At 41.1% G+C, this 22671-nt stretch overlaps 1 protein-coding gene across 1 annotated transcript in view; it reads right to left on the reverse strand.

Moving 5' to 3' along the window:
* Positions 1-3713: 3713 nt before the first annotated feature.
* The window catches only part of LOC307258533 (transmembrane protein 163a-like), a gene marked incomplete at both ends in the record, with an annotated part of 60330 nt that continues 41372 nt past the window's right edge, over positions 3714-22671 (reverse strand). The window contains 6 exons of the mRNA XM_080038100.1: positions 3714-3774; positions 3890-4031; positions 6651-6762; positions 13725-13821; positions 16680-16771; positions 17827-17870. Coding sequence (XP_079894226.1) covers positions 3714-3774; positions 3890-4031; positions 6651-6762; positions 13725-13821; positions 16680-16771; positions 17827-17870 — 548 coding nt within the window. The remainder of the gene's footprint in view (positions 3775-3889; positions 4032-6650; positions 6763-13724; positions 13822-16679; positions 16772-17826; positions 17871-22671) is intronic.

The following is a 22671-nucleotide window of genomic DNA, read 5'->3' on the forward strand; positions in this document are numbered from 1 at the left end:
AATGCTTTGATTTTTAATTACAATAATCTGATGACTCTTCTGGGGCAATAACAACAATAATTGAATGAATGAATTACAATACAATATAATACAAAGCACAATTAAATTATGACTATACACACACACACACACACACACACACACACACACACACACACACACACACACGTTAGAAGAGCGGAGGGATGTTTTCAGTGATTTGGCACAGACATGTGATTTTAGCGAGATGGAGTGTGACGGTTGACACATTGAATGGGGCATTGGAAAAATAAAAAATTCTAAATGAATGAAATGACCAAGGACCATAAGAGGGCCAGGGCCTTAACGTTCCTCAGCGCCACATGTGCGCAGGAGAAGTTGCATGGAAAAAAAACAAGGGGCAAAGTAGAGAGGTAGAAAGCATTTTTGTTGCAAAAGTCAAAAAATAGTCCACTTCATCCAAACACAATACAGCCAGCCGTATGAGCAACAGGGCGAGTAAAGCAGTACAGTTACCAACACTGAATTATTATGAAGCCGTTTTGCCTCATGTGGTGGTTACAAGTATGTAAACACTGTGCTTTGTCTAGTAAAAGTCCTTGTAAAGATTGTCTTCTATGCATCAGAGAAGGGGAGGGGGGAGAGAGAGAGGGGGCTTAATACAAATCAGTGTGCTGTTGGTGAGTCGAAGTGCTGTGAGCTGATTCACAACTTCAGTTTACACAGCTACTCCTTATTCTTCACACAGCGGAAATGAATACAACACCAATAACTTTGCACCTTGTCCAGTGTGTGTCGACTCAGGAGTTGATAATTACAGTGTTAGAGTGGATGTAGGCCCAGCTCTCACAACCACTGTCCAAGGCTTTTGTTGCAGTTTTTTTCATAGTGGGATACATTTAGAATCTTTTCCTGTGAGATCCAGAGCACTGAATACTAATTACAACTCATTGTCATGTGGCCACCCACTACCACAAGGGGGCACACAAGCACACTGGAGCCATATTCACAGGGGGGGGGGGAAGCAGGTCATGTACAGTTTAAAGTTTAGTGCAACACATTGCATTCAAATGTCTAAATAACAATATGATTATGATATCCAATTTTAGATCTAATTTCATTTGTGTTGATACTGCTCTTCTGATAAGTGATGAAGAAGCCTTGGACAGCGCTGTCAGGTCGCACCTGCATCCAATCTGAGATTGTTTTCACCTTACAGTGCAAAAAACCTTACAGTAAGACTTATTATTTCATGTCACCAGTAATCTACAGTAATATGTAAAACAACATTTACAGTATATAAGCACTATAGAGTAAACCATTTGTAACTATAAAGCAACATTGATCATCCTGCACTTGAACTACAGTATATGCTGTCTACTCCGAAAAGACCATTTTGTCTGCCATTAAGTCACAGTACTCTGACTATATTTGTGACATGTTGTTACTGATGCACCCAAACAAGTGTAATGACCATATTTACAGGCGGTGGGGTTGGTACATTCTGTTCATTGCACATGATAAACGGAGGAGGACAGTGGACACATGCAGAACAAATGGATATGAAGCAGTGTAAGGAGACACATTACAAAACGCCGTCTCTGCAATCAGTCCGCGATATCTTTGCCATTGTGCTTTGATTAATTTTTAGTTTCGACATTGTCTTATTGTACTTTCTGTGTGAACTTTGCAGTCATAATGAGGAAAAAACGAAAAAAAAAACAACAAGGAACATAAATGAAATAATATTAATACAATTAATAAATAACTACAACTAGATTCAGTGCTTCAGAGACAATGACATTTATAAACAACCGGATAGCAAACGGTACGAGAAACATTTTAGCGGAGTTCGGGGGGTATCATCATCATTATTGTCTCTATATACTTTGTCCAAGAATATAAATTCGAATTCGACTGATGTTAGAAAATGGGCCCACTTTGGGCACGTTTCTCCCACCACCTAGCTCAAGACAGTGTGGCTATCTCTGGCTAAGCCTGAGTGGTTGAAGTTGAAAGATGTCAATCAACCTCGATTCTGTGTGTCCAATCTCAAGGACCACGTTGGATCTTTTGAGTTTGATTTGAGGGAACTGGGTCCTTGAATGTGATTGTTCAAGAAGGAGTGGGAACCCTGTAATGATCCAAGCCTGGACAGCTGTTACAACAGACACACAACAAAAGTGTGTGAAGTTTCTTTTCTCATCTCTCATCTTTCTGTGCTGTTCTTCAGGTGTGAGCTATATCTTGGTAAAACTTTACTCTATTAAAATACGTTTTTCAAGTAATAAAACAAAAGATCCTGACTGGATTTCAGGTCATTACCGACTACAGTATCTGTGTTTGTAATCAAATAAAAAGATACTTATTAAAGAAAATGACAAAGAAACATATCTGAAATCATAAACAGGAGTTAAGATATAAACCAAAGGCCAAGTACCCAAATCTGAAATCCCTCCTTAGTTCTTATTTATCCATTGTATTAATCCGAGCACTGTGCTAAGCGGTCGGGCCACAAACAGCAGTGCGTTAAGGTAAATGTGCTCATTTGTGCTTGGATACATTACATACAGTACACTAGGCTTTGCCATGTATTATTAACTGGTCAAATGACTTGTGCACTCCGGTTTGATACCGCTTAATGGCAAAATGTGTGTCCTTAGTATGTGCTGTCCTTTTTGTACTGTTTGCTTTTTGCTGTAGATATTTCTATCAGGGCTGACCTCCCTGTGTCCGCTGCTGCTTCTCCTCTGTGGAGACGGCAGTGTTTGTTGACTCAGTAGCTGCTCTCTGTCCCTTCCCTTCTGCTTACCACTCCCTCTGTTCCTCTCTCAGCAAGACATGACGCAGTATAGTGGCTGCTTTGAAGGGAGGAGGTACCAATCTACACCATTTGATAACTACAGTATACATGTTTGGAATACCCACTGTAGAGGAGTATAGTATAGTAATACCATACCACTAGTTTTAAAGCAACCTCATGGTCGGCCCCCTTTCCTCTATGCCATCCTGCCACCTGTGGTGTTTTCACTATGACAATAGCTGAACCCACAAGGACACAAAAAAGATATACTGTAATCTTTTGCAGTGGGAAAACGGTGAGTATGTGAAAGGTGTCATCTTCCAGGTCCAAATCCAAAACTGCCGTTGGTAAACTGGGGTCTCAGTTCTTTGGCCTCTTCCTTATTGCAGGGTTTACTTTTTAAAACGGGTGGTGTTCATGGACAAAAACAGTGACGAAGAGCGGAATTAGGATTCAACTGCAGGGCCTTCTCTCCAGGAGCTGGTCTTCAATCATTGTCCTTTCCCCTCAAAGTCTTTTGAAACCTGTGTGTGTGTGCGTGTGCGTGTGTGTGTGTGTGTGTGTGTGTGTGTGTGTGTGTGTGTGTGTGTGTGTCTTTGTGCATGCATGTATGTGTTTGTTTATGTCTGAATGTACTATGTACAGTATATACATCATCTGTATATATATATATATCCATGTGCATGAGACGATAAGCCAACATGTGCTGCATGTGCAGGTGGAATTTGTATTGAAGTGAATATGAAAGACAGAGATAAATAGGGCGGAGGGCAGGAGGCATCCAGGTGTGTGTGTGTGTGTGTGTGTGTGTGTGTGTGTGTGTGTGTGTGTGTGTGTGTGTGTTAGTGTGTGTGTGTGTGTGTGTGCGTGTGTGTGTGTGTGTGTATTTGTGTGTATGTGAACCTGTTGGTCTGGTCAACACACACATCTCTCACTCAAAGCGTTCGTAGTTTCTCGTCTGTCTCACACGGGGCACCATGTCCTTCAGGAGTCTGTAGAGATGAAAAATATATATTAAATGGCGCTGGTAGAAATTATGAAATATGTTAAATCAATAGGTCCGGGGGAAAGTGTTATGTTGTTGTAATGTGTTAGATTGTGTCTTACTTGATGCCGTATGCCAAAATGATGAGTCCGATGAGGACTCCCATGGTGCCATCCAGATACCAGACGTCAGCGTGGTGCTTGAAGACCTCGGCGCTGATCAGAATGGAGAATCCCATGACGGAACCCACCATGGAGTTAAACCCTGAAGAAACACAGACATGAGGAAAATGCTGCTCATGTCGGAGAAACCAGTAACTGCGTGAACCTGAATCATTTTACTACAAATTTTTATTTTTATTTAATTTGTATTTGTATTCAAATGTTTTATTTCTTTTATTTAAATGTTGTATGTCTGTTCATGTTTTTCATTCACTTTGTTCTAATGTGTACTCTGTAAAGCACCTTGAGTGGCCCTGTGTCTGAAATGTGCTATACAAATAAACTTGCCTTGCCTTGAATACACTTTACTTATCCTTACTACAGTTTTTCTCAGTTGCTTTGGTGCTTTTCTCAGATCAGAATGAAAATTCTCATAACTATTAGTTCAACCTCCGCAACATTTAGTCATTTGAGCACATCATAGTAGCAATTTCTCCTTCCTCTGAACAAATTGCAAATGCTTTTGGACATGTATCAGTTGCTTTCATACAATTCTTTGCTGTTTTATAACATTGTCATTTGCTTATGTCATGTCAGTCAAAATGAACTATACTTATGGATGCTGAATAGTCGTTCCCAATAAAACTAATAGTCTTCATTTCATTGCTTGAGTCATTACATACAAAATTGTTGAACTAGTTATCAAATTCTGTCAAGCAAATTTTATACTTTTCTTTTTCATTTTTTCCTGGAAATGTCTCCTAAATTGAACAATTGCTCTCAGGTGGACTTCAGCTTTCACTCACGAGGAGGTGTGTGAAGTATCAGTTGTAACCAATGACTTTCCTCGCTGCATTGCAAGGGATAAATATCCGTTGTGATGTAGATGAAAATATGTGGCCAGACAGGAACGTCTGGATGTGCCAGAATGATTTACCTATATATGTTCAGTTACAATATGTCCTGTTATATATGTTTTTTTATGTTTGTTCTAAATAAGTGACTGAAGTGTATCTTTCTTTTGCACAATGCTGTAGAATTGCAAAGAGCATATACAGTAAAAATGTGAAACATACGTATTCAGTGTCTTGTACTCACTTACTCCCCTAACTACAGCAATGTGTAACTTTACTGTAGTTTTCAAATGGCTGTACAAGTAGTGTATAGTGCTGTCTTGAGCCTTTTCAGGTAGTGTCACCAAGTTCTGACCTTTTTTTTGCATTGGAAAACACTGAGAGAATAAACTGTCATAATGAAATCATGACAAATCCATTTGACTATCTTGTTCATAAACGATGGTGTCAAGACTTCTCATTTTGATGACACTGGCAGTTTCATTGACATGAATACTTGCTTTTGAGGAATAGACTATCCATTTTGAGCAAGTGACGTACTTTTGCAGGTTATCCACTAGGTTTTGCAGTTTGCACTAATTGTTTTGAGAAATGCACTAACTGCTGTGCAAATGTTAGTAGTGATGTGAGAAAAGCACCAAAGCGACTGAGAAAAACTGTATATAGTAACCCGTCAAAGGGATTATCAAGATATTATGAACATTACCACGTTGTATCTAAATCTATTACTTATTTTGTACATAAAACAAAGTTGGAAAAGTATATATTCCAGGAGGCATCATTCTTTACAGTAAAACATAAAGCGATAGATAGATAGATAGATAGATAGATAGATAGATAGATAGATAGATAGATAGATAGATAGATAGATAGATAGATAGATAGATAGATAGATAGATAGATAGATAGATAGATAGATAGATAGATAGATAGATAGATAGATAGATAGATAGATAGATAGATAGATAGATAGATAGATAGATAGATAGATAAATAGATAGATAGATAGATAGATAGATAGATAGATAGATAGATAGATAGATAGATAGATAGATAGATAGATAGATAGATAGATAGATAGATAGATAGATAGATAGATAGATAGATAGATAGACATACTGTATATGGATAAATATATAGATTTTAGCAAACAACTAAATACAAATAAATAACTCTTACGTTTAAACTACTGTAGACATACATGTTGACTGCATCTCCACTATTTAAGTCACCCTGTGTAGCAGCTGATGTTTTTTTTCATAATTACATTTCTCCATGTGTGAAAGCCAGCAGGTGGGTTATTGTCTGGCCTGCAGTAAGTCTATAGTCTTGTGGGAAATAAATTCCAAGCTCTAAGAACAGCAACCTCAGGTTTATTGGATTGATGGCCTGCATGTTCGGAGACCATAGGGAAAGCAGTGTGCGTTTGTGTGTGTTTGTGTGTGTGTGCGTGTGTGTGTGTGAGAGAGAGAAAGAGAGAGAGAGAGGGAGAGAGAGAGAGAGAGTGTGTGTGTGTGTGTCTTTGTGTGTGTGTGTGTGTGTGTGTGTGTGTGTGTGTGTGTGTGTGTGTGTGTGTGTGTGTGTGTGTGTATGCTGTGCTTTCGTTCCAACAAGCATGTTTCTGTGAGCAGCCATTGGGATCTCAACCTATTAGTTCTTTCAATTCTTTTCACTGAGAAACATACACATGTTTATTCCATTTTAAGGTTTTGGTTAGAATGTTTCAGAATCTCTTTCCCATTGGTTCTCACTCTTTGTTTCAGGGTCAGGTGATCTAATTTGTCTTTGTGTGTGTGTGTGTGTGTGTGTGTGTGTGTGTGTGTGTGTGTGTGTGTGTGTGTGTGTGTGTGTGTGTGTGCGCACCCTACCGTCAGTGATGAGGGCCCTGCTAGTCAGCACTCTCCCCAGCATGAACTTGGCCACGGCCAGCACAGCACATGTGAACCCGCTCACTATGCTCACACTGTACAGGAAGTCATCCTAAAGAAAGACGGGGGAGGGAGGATAAAAAAAGCACTCTATTTTTATCATAGCATTTAGGTTATACATAACAGTTAAAAGGGGTAACGGTAAACCATACAAACAGAAAGACGAAAGCTGCACAAGGTATCTGTAAAAAAGCATAGACTAAAAGCATTCTCAATCTGACAGACGGACTGGCCCCACAAAGCATTTGCCAATTCAACCATTAATAATAAATACATATAGATATACAGACTTGACTTGGTACATAAACCCAAGGTCATAGGGAGCATCTCTTAAAAGGATGTTAGAGTCCGCTGTTTTCAACTCAAGTATCAAACAGACGCAGCAGAAACCAACACTTGACCCCAGAGCTTCTCCCTGTTTTAATTGGCCCAACAGGGACAGAGACGAGAAGGAGAGGAAAGGGAAAAGGGAATCTAGGACAGTAAGGATAACGATACGTGTGAGACAAATCCAAATATGCTGTTCTTGTCAGACTTCAGCTTTCTTCCATAGACTCTTGATCAGGGCTATTTACAGTATAACATAAACCATTTTGTATATTAACTTAAATTAAAATAACTTAAAATTAAATTAAAAATACCATATTGTACTGTGGGATTGCTAAGAGGAAGTATATGCCATGGTCACTACATTTTTAATATTACATGGTGTGTATTTTTTGAGGGCATTATTTCTGCATACTTTTGGCACAATAAAATGGTTCAGGGTTAATACAGTGAATACAGTTGTTCCCCACACATTGTCAGTCTAGGTATTCCCTTGTTTTAGACACAAACACACTGTATTGTCACGTAAAGCGACATGATACGCTTCCTATTCGTTTTAGTTATTGATTGCTCTTCATCTTTGGACATATACAGGCTGCATAATGAAGACCTATTAAAAAAAGAAAGCTAACTACATTTTAATTTAGCATGTTGTTCATCACATGCACACGTAGCCTTTAGTGGCTGACTGCTGTTTGTGTTCAGTGTCTCTCATCCTCTATTCTTTTCCCTACAGTATCATATTCTATGATACAGTATAGATTCTAATAGGCTAGCCTGCCTCATTGCCCCTCTCTGTAGCTGCCTGGCATGTTTCCAATGAGCTAAACGAGCTAAGAAGGAACAGATCTCTTTTCAACTCTTTACAGGTGATTCCTCGTTTGGATTGCTATTTAATGATACAAATGTGTGTCCAGTCCACATGCATGTACTTTTATGTATGTATTTGTTGCCTCAGTGTCCATCCGTCCACTCCAGCACAGGGGCATATTGGCAATCTCAGCTGTGTGTGTTTAATCAGGCAACCCGACACAGACAGCCTGCCATGAGAGCAGCAGCCCGGGACGTGACGCGAATCAGGATTCCTGAATTTCCTCACCCTCTGTGTCTGCTCCGATTTTAACAGCCCTGCGCTCCAAGGTAGCAACATCTGACATAATTCAGACTCTATTCTCTCTACCGGACAAACGACGTGCAAAGGAAGATCCAGAAAACCCACTTTAGTCAATGGAACCATCAACAGAGACATCATATCCCAGCTGCAGATTATACTTTCCCTCTTAAAGCTATAGTGTGTAGCTTTTTGTATATAAAAGAATGCCAGTTACATTTAAGCCAATTTTAATGAGTTGACACCAAATTGATTAAGCCTATCAGCTCCATAAAACTCTCTCTGTATTTCTCAGTATGGCAGCGTTTACAAACTGGTGTCCCTCCCCCCCCCCCCCCCCCCCCCCCCCCCGACACTAGTGCAAGAACTCAGCAACAAGAAAATGTTTCAGTTATTGATTCTACTTTTAATAAAAAACCTGGACGTACAGCAGTAGGATTAAAATCCATGCACGATCACCGAAAGCCATAACCTCATAGATGTGCCGACAGTGTTTTTTTTACTCAGAATTCCTCATGGGGGCGACAGAAGTTTTGCATTATTTCTTTAAACATCCAATTCTATTAAGCTCTTTCAGTCACTGATTCTGTGTCCTACAGAAACACACACAAACCAGGCACATACACATCACTGCTGGTATGATAAATCTCTTCCGACTGCCGTTTGATGAAGACTTCAGTAAAGCCTGTTTCAGCCCGAAGGAGAGAGAGAGAGAGGGGGGGGAGAGGAATAGAGGGAGAGAGAGAGAGAGAGACAGAGAGTGACAGAGAGAGAGAGGGAGAGAGAGATAGTGAGAGAGTGAGAAAGAGAGGAATAGAGGGAGAGGCTATGAATGACAAATGTAAGAGCATGAACACAACAATGGAGGGAGAGAGACAAGGTGCGTTATAGGGAGGGACTGGAGACATAGACTCAGTGTAATGATGAACCAGTGGCGAGGACACTTTGAAAGAGGAATGAAATAGTGAGAGTGCCCAGGGATAATGTGCAAGGTAGTTGTTTGTATGGGTGTATGCAAAATGTCTCCAAGCAGAGCAACGTCAATTCCATTTAAAAATAAAATAAAAAAATAAACAGACAGACAAGAGTGTTTGAGCCCGTTTTGACAGATGGAGAGAGCGGGAGGGTGAGAAAAAAAGAGAGAGAGAGAAATGTCAAAAAAGGGTAATGGGCTCTTGCAGGTGTCAGGAAGCTCCTCTGAGACCTTGTTATTAACATAATGGCACTGGAGCCTCAAATACAGTCTGAATGGCTGCTGCCCTCAACCTGCTCCACCAACACCTTCACTCTGTCTGCTTTTATCTCTTTAGATCTTTGGTCAAAGAGGCTTCAGCGACTCTATTTTAACATCAAACGTGCACTTAGAATGATCAGGAAAGACGCACGCCTGATTTGTCTAGTATAATATGCATTCCCACAGTAGAGCACCTCTCATTTATCTTCCCTTGAATCACATTATATCTACATGAATGACAACACTCTGTTTTGCTGTTTCGTCCTCATTTCACCAAACATCAGTCCAATATGCATACCCCCAAGCTTTAATTCAATTCACGCCTAACCTGCTTGTAAGGGCCACTTTAGCACATTCTTTGAAATGTTCTCATTCTCATATTTCATTTTACACAATAGTTAAGATGAAGTGTAGAAGCTATATTCTTTTGTTTTACAACAGGTACAATGCCGTAATATTAGCCTGGCTCCGCCCGCCTACTTACTTAGCCTGGCTCCGCCCGCCTACCTACTTCCGCTCAAATTTAATTTTCTCTTCAGTAGTCAGTCTGGGGCTGCGGTGTATTCATGGGTTCCTGCTCGAACAGATTTCTACCGGTCCAATCAGCGAACAGATCAAGTTGCTGAGAACAATGACGTCGAGGTTGTGCGCCAGTTTCAGTTGTAGACAGAAGAAGACCAGGAAGACAATGGATAAGGATACGGGCTATTCAGTCTGTACGAAGCTATTCAGTCTGTTGCGGCAACGCTGCCGAATATCGATAAATTTCAGCCGGAGCAAGAACAAGCTTTGCTGAGTTTTGTTGGTTTCCGGCCGGTCCTGGCGCAAGACCTACGTCACGACCAAACGTTATGCGATTGGTTATGGCAGATCCAGAGTGGCACTGGGCAGATCCAATCATTTTAAACCTCAACAGACACCCGCCTCCAAGTGAGGGAACGTTTGTCAATTGAGCGATTCCAGACCTTCTGTACAAATGAAATGAAGTACGATGGTCTGGTAGAACCAGGCTACCGTAATATGTGGTAGTGCGTGTTATTGACAGGAAGAGAAGTGTGTATGTGTGGATCCATGAACGCTTTTGACCGTGTCAAATAGTGAATTTTTTTTGCAAAAAAGATTGTGATTAAATGTGAAATTATTGGACATCAGTAAAGGACCAGAGATGTAAGTTTTGGATTACATGTCGTATTGCAATGTCTTGGTAATAGAACCCTCATGCAAGTTGTTCTGCCTGCTTGTGATTGCATTGGGTTTTCACAAGAGATTGTAGTGTCAGTCAGAGGAACAAGCGTCAAAGCGCCAGAGTCACAACACTGGGGCTTTATTAACCATGCTTCATTAATATACATCCATGACATGAAAAAAGAATTGAGCAGACAGCTGTTGCAACAGTAAATCCATTGCTAACATGTAGATAACATCTCCACAGTCAGGAAATTGGTTGATTGGAACGGACACAAGCAGTCCGCCCCAAGTGGTCAAGAGGTCTAAATGTACACAAAGTTTGCAAAGCCAAAACTTAGACGACCTTTTAGTAATTGTTGTAAAATATCCGCAAATCAATCATAGTCAGAAATATGTTTTTACTCATGGAAAAAAATGCAACAATGATGCACATCACATGAGGCATGCATTTAACATTCCTGCCGATTGGTTTTCTCTCTATTCCAATATTCAATATAGAATGCCAATACATGTACAGATAACACCATAGAAGAAGAAGAAAACTGCTAGCTGATGTGAACATGCATATTATAATTTTTTCTTTAAAGAGGACCTATGATACTTTTCGACTTTTATGACCTATAAACATTGTTATAATGATTTATAGTCATGTTTAACCATACCAGAGTATCAAGTAATTACGTACATGCATTTCGACGTATTCCCTGCTGACCGTCTGGGGTGGCTGTGCAGAGCACTAAAAACTATGGCAGCCAGTCGAGCCGAACTTGTTAAAATTTCCGGTATGTGTGTGTCACCAGATATGTTTTCCATATATGGTCAGGCAAGCTCCCAGGTTGCTATATATAGCAGGGGGTGACAACACTAGACCAGTGCTCGCTTAGCTCAGCCGGTAGAGAGATCGTTTACGAAGCAGTAGACCCGCGTTCGAGTCCCGCCCGGGCTGATTCTTTGCAGACATTTAGAATCACGACTTCCCTTCGCAAGGTAACCAATCACAACGGAGTTGGGTTTGCAGGAAGGGGGGAGGGGGCGGAGATGGCAGAAGCAAAGTGTTTACAGGGCCTGCTGGATCGCCAAAATAAGAGAAAGAGCTTCCCGAAAATCTACATAGTTTTTTGTGACGTGATTCGTGTCAGGTTGCTCTATAGCAGTTTTTAACAAGGAATTAAGACCAGAAAAGTAGTATAATAGGATCTCTTTAACCTTTATTTATACAGGTAAATCCCATTGAGACCGGAGACTCTATTACAAGGGAGACCTGTTCCCATTTACACGTTACCATTCACACACACATTCATAAACCGTTAGCAGGTTAACTATCGACATTCACTCGAGGCAAGGTGGGGGAAGTGTCTTACCCAAGGACACAACAACCATGACACAAGTGGCAGGGCGGGGACCGAACTGTCAACTGTAGGCCTCAAGTAAATATGCCACGTGTTCTCTTTTTATTTGCAGGAAGACTCCACGTGGGGGCCTTTAATATCCCCACCCTGGTACTGTTAAAGGGCCCAGCAGTGCCCCCAACTCTACAGTCAATTTCCTCTCGGCTCACTGCTGCTTTAAAAAATTCAAGTGTGAACTGTGTTGAGCTGAAAAACATCAACAGTAAAATGTGAAGGTATTTTGGGATTTGGGGAGCGCTGCTGTGCTCTATAACAAAATCAAGAAGTGCATCGTAAAAAAACTTGAAACTATCTTATTGGAAACTTACAGAGGAACTACAGTGTGTGTGTTTTTGGAGTGTACAAATATGACTTTCCTCTTTGTTGAGGACTCATTGGTAAGCCTGATGGACAGATGGTGAGGGTTAAAATCATTTAAAAACCAAATTAGAGGGTTAAAAAGCACAGAGCTGGAAGTGAATCAATGGGCACTCCCTAAACAGTGTGATGAAGGAAGAGCAAAATAGATGAAGGGTGAGCCATTCCCTAGCAACACAAATATGAGACTATTCTGGGACCCTATTCACCTTCTTAACACCGCCAGGGAGATGTGTGTGTGTGTATGGGGGGTGAAGATGAATGTGTGTGTCTGTGTCGAAGAGAAGAAAGGAACAAAAGTCAGGTGTGAGGAGACTCAAACGCTGACGTCAGAAGAGCCGCGGAAAAGAGCTATAAAAAGATACCTCTCTCACTAACTCATCGTTTTTGGTGTGAGTGTGTGTGGGTGTGTGTGTATGTGTGTGTGTGTGTGTGTGTGTGTGTGTGTGTGTGTGTGTGTGTGTGTGTGTGTGTGTGTGTGTGTGTGTGTGTGTGTGTGTGTGTTTGTGTGTGTTCTCTATGTGTGCTGCTACTGTATGTGTTTATATAGATTTAGATTGCGCACATATATTTCTATTTATTATCGTCTTGGAGAAGGTAAAAAAAAAAGATAAATTGTTCTTTGTAATTGTGTAATCTAATAAAATAAACTATTGATTTGCATTATAGGAAGTGTAGGATATACATTGTTGGGAAGCTCTACCCATGTTGGGGAGTAGTAATACTAAACATATGAATTGGTGGATTATCCGTCTCATTGATTGTATACCAAGGTTCTAACAAATGGTCATTAAATAATAATTAACATATGTACTGCCCTCCGATAACACACAAATGCCAGCACTCACCCCATTATTAATTTATAGTGATACATTAATTCATATATATAAATGTGCCGTTTTATGAGAAACGTGAGTGAGAAACGTATGTTCGCACCACATTTTATGGAAAAAAAGTGCAGTCTTGCGACTCTACAGCTGTCAACAATGACTTGAGATGACGATACATAATTGTCTTAATGTACTTACTGATGAGTAGATTCTAGAGTTTCTTGAGGGGTTCAAAGTACTATACTTTTAAAGCTGGCATGATCACAGTGTTTATGAAGTATAGCCAAACCCAAGGTAACCTACTGTCTTACTTTGAGATGGGATGTAACCTCGAAGTGAAGCTGCAACATTCACACTTACTATTATCCAATTGGCATAAACGCCACAAAGTTCTTTATTAGGTTATTCATGTCCACATTGGACCTCAAACCGTCTACAAATTCCTAAGAAGATTGTATTGTTGTGTATGTGTGTGTGTGTGTGTGTGTGTGTGTGTGTGTGTGTGTGTGTGTGTGTGTGTGCGTGCGTGCGTGCGTGCATATGTGTGTCTGGTCTTACCACTTCCGGGGGCACCTTGGTAGCCAGATCATGGATGGCCTTTCCAAGGATGCACATGGAGGAGAGGATGAACAAAATCCCAAGCACTACACACGCTCTGTAGACAGACAGACAGACAGACAGACAGACAGCAGAATGTCAGGAGTTAGCTTCAACAAGTGTGATCTCTTTGATAAACCTGCCATGAGGAATGTACTTACAGTTGAAACCAGAGCAATAACATAAAGGAGTTGACAGGAGAGGCAAAGTAGCAACGTCTTTTTACCAACATCCAATATCGAAGGAACATTTCAATATATAAAAGAATCAGCCATTAACAACTCAAACTACAGCCATAGCTTCTATCTGTAAAGGAATGTATGTGATTGGGGGAGGAGCTACAGGATGCTTGAATACTGACACTGCTTTGCTCTAGCAGCAGTATACTGCTATGACTATTCAGATGACAATATCTACAGTAAGTGCCATCTATCTCACCACAGAACCGAGTCTAAGGGTGTATTCACACATGCCGTGTTTAGTTCGGTTGAAACGAACTCAGATGCACTTCTGCCTTCGGTGCGCATCTTTCAGGCAGGTGTGAATACAGCAATCGCACTCGGGTGCGGACCAAACAAACGCTCCGAGACCCAGCTGAAGAGGTAGTCTCGATGCGTTTCCAAACGCACTCTGCTGCAGTTCGTTTGTGGTGTGAATTTGTTCGGACTCGATCCGACCCAAATGCAGGAGGCACTGTGCCTTTTCTTTCTTTTCTTTTTTAATAAATAGCCGTCAGCTTCACATTATGGGAAAGTGTTGTTGTCACCATTATTAGGAAGATTAGTTGTGGTTTGACCGGGAGCCCAGAACAATATAAATGCTGAATGTGTTCAGCGATCAGATGAAGGAGAGGGGAGCGTCTCTCGCACAGTGCCAACAGATTCACGCTGCGCAAGAAGTGTGTGTTTTTATTTTGCTTCCCATGTACGGGACCGTCAATACTATCCCCGTGTCAGTTTGGAGCTGAACTGCGCCGACCCAGCTGATACACAGCTTAATCAGCTGAGTGTCAGCTTGAGCCTATTCTTCTCGCGTGACGCGCATCCAGCACCAAAAATACAGTAAAAATGATGTTTCACATCGTAGGCTACAAGCCACATAACGTGGCATTGACATAAGGCTACACATTATGACCATATGAAACAACAATAATTTGATGTTTTTCCTCTTTATTTATAGGTTAGATGTAGGCCCTTTTATTATTTTTAGCCCCATATTATATCAATGATATATATTTCGCAGTTTAAACTTCGTGCTTCCTGTTTCTCTCCACCCCAGAATGTCTGTCCAATGAATGAATGAATGACCTCAGATCACGTGTGGTTTTGCTTCGTAATGCTGGTTCACTTGCAAAAGGGGCAATATGAAAGTGGACCACACCAAACAAAAAAAATCAAAACTCTATTTGGTCTGGACCAAAGCAAGTGCACTAGCGGACTTTCCCAGTGTGAATACACCCTAAGAGATGCAGGATGGAATTAAAACGGCTACACAGAAAAAGGCAACTTTTAATGTCTGCATGTATTAGAATGATTTCTCTCCATGACACACTTGAAACTGGTACTGTATATGTACTATGCACTAACAGGTTTGTGTTTGGCAGTGAGGTATGGTGACACGCAGTGACTTCGTTTAGTTCACAGTCATTTGCTCCACTCCCTGCCACCTTCAAATGGAGGAATACTCTCATTGAATATGACCAGCTGGCTGTGCCCAACCTGATTACAATCCTAATAAGGCAGGGCTCCATATCTCCAAGTCACAATAAAATAAAAATAAAAAGCAATATTAATGTGAGAATATACCCATTACGTAAAAGAGTCATCCATCCTTGAAACACGCAGGCTCCTCCGCTGGGAGTTTAAAACACCTTTTTTTTCCTAATGAAGAATATGAAAAGACAATTGATTTATCTAGTAATGAATCCAGTGCAATGCCTCAGCCTTGCAAAAAAAAAAATCAGCTCTCACACTGAAACTGCTAAGTAGTTTGTTTTTCAGGATAATATCAAGACGTGCCACAAACACACATACATATTTAATGACTTCATTTTAAGGCCCAGGAATGAAGCTCTTTCACTTTTTCCATTGTGTCCGTACTCCCATTCAGTAAAATGAACATGCAATACAAACACTGGCTCACTGGAATGGTTTGATAAGTATATGACAAGTATTTGCTTTGGCCTTCACAGTCACCAGATCTCCACCCAATTGAACATCTTTGGGAGACTTTGGATCACTGCGTTAGACAGTGTATTCTCCACCATCATCATCAAAGCCCCATACTGAGGGAATGTCTCTTGGTAGAATGCTGTTCATCCATCCACTGCCATCAAAGAAACCTGGATAACCTATGTATATCCAGGAGGTTGTGGAGGCTCCAGGTGGATCAAGGCCTCGCTAGACATTTTTTGTTTGTCATCCATTCTTATTTGTTCCTATCTCTTCTCTCTCCCTTTCTTCATATTCAATCTGACATAACAACACCTGAGAGAACAATCCCCTGCTCTGAGCTTTCCTTCCAGGGATCAATACATCTGTGAACATATACAGTAAAAAGGTGGAGTCAGCCATTCTGGATGCCACAATCACTTTTTTTCAAAATCAGTGAATATCCCTGCACAATCCGCTACCTGTCTGTACTGTGTGTGCACTGAAAAAAAAATCCAGTGTTAATACACATCCTAGGCTCTGTAAACGGGCATGTTGCTAGCCACGGTGGCCCCCCCCCCATTTGTTTTCGATCATTACGGAAACAAACATTCCCCAGAATCACTGACTACACCTTTAAAATGCACGATACCTCTGGCTGTGACGCAGGTGGTGGTGTAAAGTGACCCAAATTGCATCACGCACACATATATTTATCATTAGCCAAACATTACTTCAAAGTCAGCGGGTTGTTTGGTATACTCACAGATACTCTCTGTGCGCAGAGTGCACAGCTGCTGCATTGCTGTAGCGCCAGATGACGATGATTGACGATATGACGTCTAGCGTGGCATCAAACTAATGCAGTGAACACAGCAACAAAGCAAAGCTGGCTTGAGTTACACGTTATTACAGTGTGCTTACATCTGACAATAACAGCAGCATTGCAAAAACAAAGTAAATAGAGAGTGTGTTGCAACCAGCAGCTTGGTTTAGTTGTTAACATGCAGCACAGCACACATTTAAAAATATCAGCGACATTATGATGTGTTGTGTGATATAGTACTGTATCAATGCGACTGCAATGCATTGGAAAACCACACGCACCACCAAATTCTAACGTCCCAAATGTGTGGTGGCGGATCCCAATCCCAATCCGAGCTATGGTTTTGGAATTTACAAATAGCATGTCATTTTACCAGCACGGTGAAGGGAGAAATAGGACTCAACATTATGTATCCGTTTGTGCAGCATCTGTCCGTTATCCTTTCTCAAAGGAGACTACAGGCATGAGTCACCCCCACCTGAAGATGTATCTAAAAACTGCCATGATCATCAATCCTTTGATTTCAAGTCAGGTTAATATAGAAGAACTTAAAAACTCCAACTTTCAACATTGCAGTATAAAGAGGGTATCACTTGCTGTGATATAACCCTTCTTTCGTTAGGCTTTATCAAATGATTGTCTTCTTGCCACTTTATCAAAACTGCAATAGACAGCAAGGCGCTTTCTAATTAAAATCCAATCTTTAAAAAGAGATAGCTACTAGCACAGCAGATTATGGATCATAATATTTTAATCACACAATGTTCATCACCTTCACTGGCCTAGGGTGTGAACAGTTTCATTTTCACTCCACGCTTATTAAGTCTTATTTTTTAAACTAATTACACTCTCGATCACCTCCTCTAAATAATAAGCTGCACATAACACGCTTTATTTTGGTGAGACAGCCAGACGGGTTTAGCAAACACAAAAGCTCAGTGTCTTTTTCTCTGCCCTGTTACCGTGGAGACAAAGGGACCAATAACACTTTGGTATAGCAGGATTCATTAATAAATCACACACAAACCAAACTGATGAGTAATTGATCAATGTAAATGGAGGGGGAAAAAAGGGAGGTTGAACTCACGGCAAATCCAAAGGCTGACGCGCTGTGTCTCATGAATGAAACAGCTGTGGAGGGAGAGAGAGAGAGAGAGAGAGAGAGAGAGAGAGAGAATGTAGTTAGAACTGATTGATTAATTGATAAAGTAGGTTTAATTCCAGCAGCCACTTCTATGGCATAGTAATGTGACACTTGCGTTACTCACATTGTCACATAATGTCGCATACTGTATTTGCATGAATGATGTGCGTAAGTTGATCTGCACATACAGTGCCTCATGTAATAAACACCAGTCTGGAGGAACATAAATAATTATATGAAAGAAGATAACAGTAAAGGATGGGGGAATTTCTTTTTGTGTGTGTCAAAAATACAGTGTTCACAAGCCAAATGCTTCAATACAACCTACATTCATCATTGTTTACTAAATCATTGTTTAATGTAATCCACAATTGGGCTTTACTGCTTCTTTTAACATGTTGGATGAGAGTGTTGAACTGAAACGGTATACACTAACGGGCCAGAAAACCCCACAAAATGTGTTGTTCCCCGAATGGCATCAAGGATATGTTATCATTGCAGTGAAGCCCCTTGTCTAGCACACCTGGTCCTGTGCTGGTTTGACCTTCCACTTGTCCTTGTTTTACTCTCTCTCTCTCTCTCTCTCTCTCTCTCTCTCTCTCTCTCTCTCTCTCTCTCTCTCTTTCCCTGTGTGTTTTTTCGGGAGCCAGTCTCAGGGGACAGCATATCTGCAGCTATATCACCATGGTAACAGGAGATTTGAGGCCAAGCTGGGAGTGGGTTTGAACTCCAGCGCTTTCATCTTCTTCCTCTCACACTCGGATATCCTTTGACACACATCTCTCCCCCCCCCCCCTCCTCTGTGTCTCACTCTGTCTCTGTCTCTTGTCATATCTTTGAGTTGTAGCCTGTATGCCTGGGTTCACTCCTCCACATTGGCAGACATGGAGTGACTTTGCAGTGTCTAAAAGCCTACTATAGTCAATATTTAAACACAAACACGTATAACTTTCAAAAAATATAAAAAACATTCATTCATTCATTTTAACAACGTAATAGAGACCAACGTTTTCATAGAATAGATCTGGATACAGCTTTTATTTTAATTTTAGCATTTTTTTTTAACTATATAGGCCTATTTATCCTAGCATGAAAAAAAGACATGTTATGGTAGAAAAATAGCCAAGCATCCCAAAAAATTTACCGGTGCTTCACAAAAAAAATTGTTTGCCTGTTGCGTCTCTTTCATACAAGGGCGGCACAAAGAGAGACGAAAGGGAAAAAAGAGCTGAGTTAAAGATAGAGGAGAGGGCAGTCCCAGACCGACCCCAGATACAGGGCAGATGGTACTAGGCAGGCTGGGTGTCTAACCCCTGACTGCCCAAACGCACACACACACACACACACACACACACACACACACACACACACACACACACACACACACACACACACACACACACACACACACACACACACACACTCCGTCCCTTTCACGTCACCCAAAATCTCCTTCTCTTTTCTAACAATAACACATCCTCTTTCTCGTTTGTCTTTTCTCTCACGTACAAACTCTCTCGCAGGCAAACAGGCTTTGCTGGATCCCCGTAGCTCTATCGTTCCTCCAGCCCATCTGGGGTGCCCAGAAACTCAGCCAAACTGGGAGTGTGCCGGCTTCTAATGTAAATTCAAGCACCATAGTGTATTCAGATAGGTGGAGGCTCCTTTATTTCACTGTACCTAACTTTCTGTCAGTTTGAGTGGTATAAACTTAGAATGCTTGGTATAGCTGCTCTGATTTGCCATCATTTATTGACAAGCAATGTTGTGTGACATTGTTTTGTGTCCTGTGTGGAGGAATTTAGGAGATATGTCAATAAAGTTTTTATTTATTTAACCTTCTATTTATACAGTTAACTCCCATTAAGAGCTTTACTCTTTTCAAAGGGAGACCTGTTCCCATTTATACGTTGCCATTCACATTAATTTACCAAAAGCAGGCGAACTTTGGACATTCACACAAGGTAAGGTGGGTGAAGTGTCTTGCCCAAGGACACAACAACCAGGTGGCAGGGCGGGAATCAAACTGCCAAACCTTTGATCATCAGCCGACCCGCTTTACCACCTCAAAATGAGCTAGAGAGATGAAATCAGATGCTAATAGACATCCAAATACACTCGTCTAAAGGTCTATAACATACTTTAAGGCACCTTGAGGCTGTACTGAAGAACTTGCAGCAGATATCAGCTGTGTAATTGTTAGAATTGTAAAGAAAAGCAAAAGTGTATTAGGCAATGACAAGCTCAGAGCTTGCACAGAGATCAATGTTCAACATTTGTAATGATGCAGCCACATGGAGGGATCTTTACTGTTTGTGGTGAACTGTCTGCTACAGGCCATTCATCTGACAGGATCTCCTCTTTTCATGATTGGTTCTGATTCGAGATCATTTCATGACCACAGGGCCAAAGAAGAAAACAGTTTGAAAATAATATTAGGGATTTTCTCAAACTTCAGGTCCACTTGAAAAAAAGCATACAGTACATACAATTAAATCAGTCACTTGCATACATCTACGATTCTTCTTGTCTTGAACATTTCAAGTCGGCTGGATTCATGTAGTCAAATACTACTAGCACACATTCAAGAATCAAGAAAACAATTTATTTCTACACAATCTAATAAGAATAAAGAAGGGATAATCTGGCTTTGTGTTAATGTGACTTGAGCTAATCGCGTTTGATTAAACTGCTGGATATTTATAATCTGTCTCATGTTGAGCGGCGCGTCTGTACGACACATCTAGTGAACACACTTGTATGTGTTATACTGTATGCATTTGTGGCATTTTATATAGTGAGAAATGGGAGCCTTTAGTATGCGCTGTGTGTAATGTTGACTGGGATTAGAGGTGAACCAGCATAGAAACAGTGACTTGTTAGTGACTTGATGATCATTGGCTCTTAGAGCTGAAAGCCTCTATGTGTGACTGCATTCCAAGAACGCCTTTAGATCAGAGTACAGAGCTGAGACCTGCTGGCTGAGAGGCACTCAACCAGAGACTGTCATGGGTTTAACCTAGTTGTGTGGGTTTCATTCAGTAGAATCTACACATCTCAAGAACTCCTATTACTCCAATGAAGCCAAATGACTGTAACAGAATGACAATAGGCAGATTATCAGATAGAATTTGGCTAAAGCAATATCTGTTTCCGTCACAGAGAGAAATACAAATGTTGTCACTGTTCAATCTCATGGCTTATATATGTCTATAATATAGGTGTTACTTAACCATGTAATTCCAATTTCAAGGCCAAGATATGTTCATGATACTGCACATTGTGTGCGTATGTATCGTATTATCCCAAAATACATAAATTGCAGTGATCGGATTTGGTGATTAGTGCCGGATAATCAAATCAGCTCATGCTGAAATCTGTTGTATATTCAAAAGTGAGAATGTATTGATAGCAAACTGGTTTGTTCACTGGGACCTTTATTTTGAAATCTCACGACAGCACATGGGTAATTTGTAGTGGTTTGAGCGCCCTCCCCTTATAGGCTCAGTCCTCAGAAGCAGCAGACCACGGGTTAGAATCCAGCCCGTGGTCGTTCTCTGCATATCATTCCCCATTTCATCTCTTTCTTTCCAAACTATATAATAAACCATATTAATTCCATGCACAGGTATCCACTTGTGACCTAGGTGTTTCTATCTTGGGGTGTGTCCTTGCGCTACACCCACCTTGCCTGGTGTGAATGTGTATGACTGGTGTATGTTTGAGGTGGTTGAAGATGAATGACAGCCATGCTTCCGTCAGTCTGCCCCAGGGCAGCTGTGGCTACTATTGTAAAGCACCTATGTAAATCGCTTTGAGTGCGAGAAAAGGTAAATGTATTATTATTAGTATTATAAATATCCCCCCCACCCCCCAAAGTGTCAAGTTGAGGGGGGGGGGGGGTGTCAACGTGTAGTCTGAATGTTTTTCTCTGAATTTCTCGCGTACATCAACTCTTTTGTCTGACCCTCTGTCTTCATAAGCAACACAGTGAGTCAGCTGGAATCTTCATCCACACTTAGACGGAGGGAGGACGCACCACCAACACACACACACACAGACGCAAACAGTTTCACACTTTTTCTCCTGCCAAGTTTAAAATGTATTCGTCTCCAGAAAGAACAGATGCCCCCTCCCTCTCTCTCTCATTCTCTCTCCCTCTCTCTATCTCATTCTCTCTCTCCCTCTCTCTGTGCATTTTGTCTCACTTGGGACTCATTTTCAAACTCCTCAGCGTCATCTCAGCCATTGAGCTCATCTTCTACTTTCACCAACCCCCTCGTGTCTCATATCTTAATTTAAACAATTCTTGTATGGTCGTCAAGGCCATAAAAACAACAAAGAACTCTTCTTTTGATCCCAGACGAGCTACTCATCGGAAAATGTTGTGTATTCATATTCAGGCCCATGTTATTCATTTTTCTTCTCAGGCTCATTCCTGCCTGCCAGCCGTCTGTGTGGTTACCGCCTGCCAGCAAATGGATGGCTCTCTCTCTCTCGCGGGGAGACAGAGCAGACACTATACGGAGTAGCATCCAATGGGTTGTTAGTTAATCAGGGAGGCAAGCATGTGTGACCAGTGTTAACAAGGAGAGGAAGGGAGAGGGAGGTAGAAGTGGAGTGGAATAGGAAGAGGGGAAAACAAAGAGGGCTAGAGGAGGAGAAGAGATGACAAAGGAGGGGCAAACGCATAGTAATGTCTGTGTCCACACGATTGGTCACACGATTGTCACTGTCTATTTATTGTGCTTTTGACATCTAACATTTTGGATGTTGTTTGTGTGTTTG

The sequence above is a fragment of the Ammodytes marinus genome (assembly GCF_949987685.1).
Source record: "Ammodytes marinus genome assembly, chromosome: 12".
Taxonomy (NCBI): Eukaryota; Metazoa; Chordata; class Actinopteri; order Uranoscopiformes; family Ammodytidae; genus Ammodytes; species Ammodytes marinus.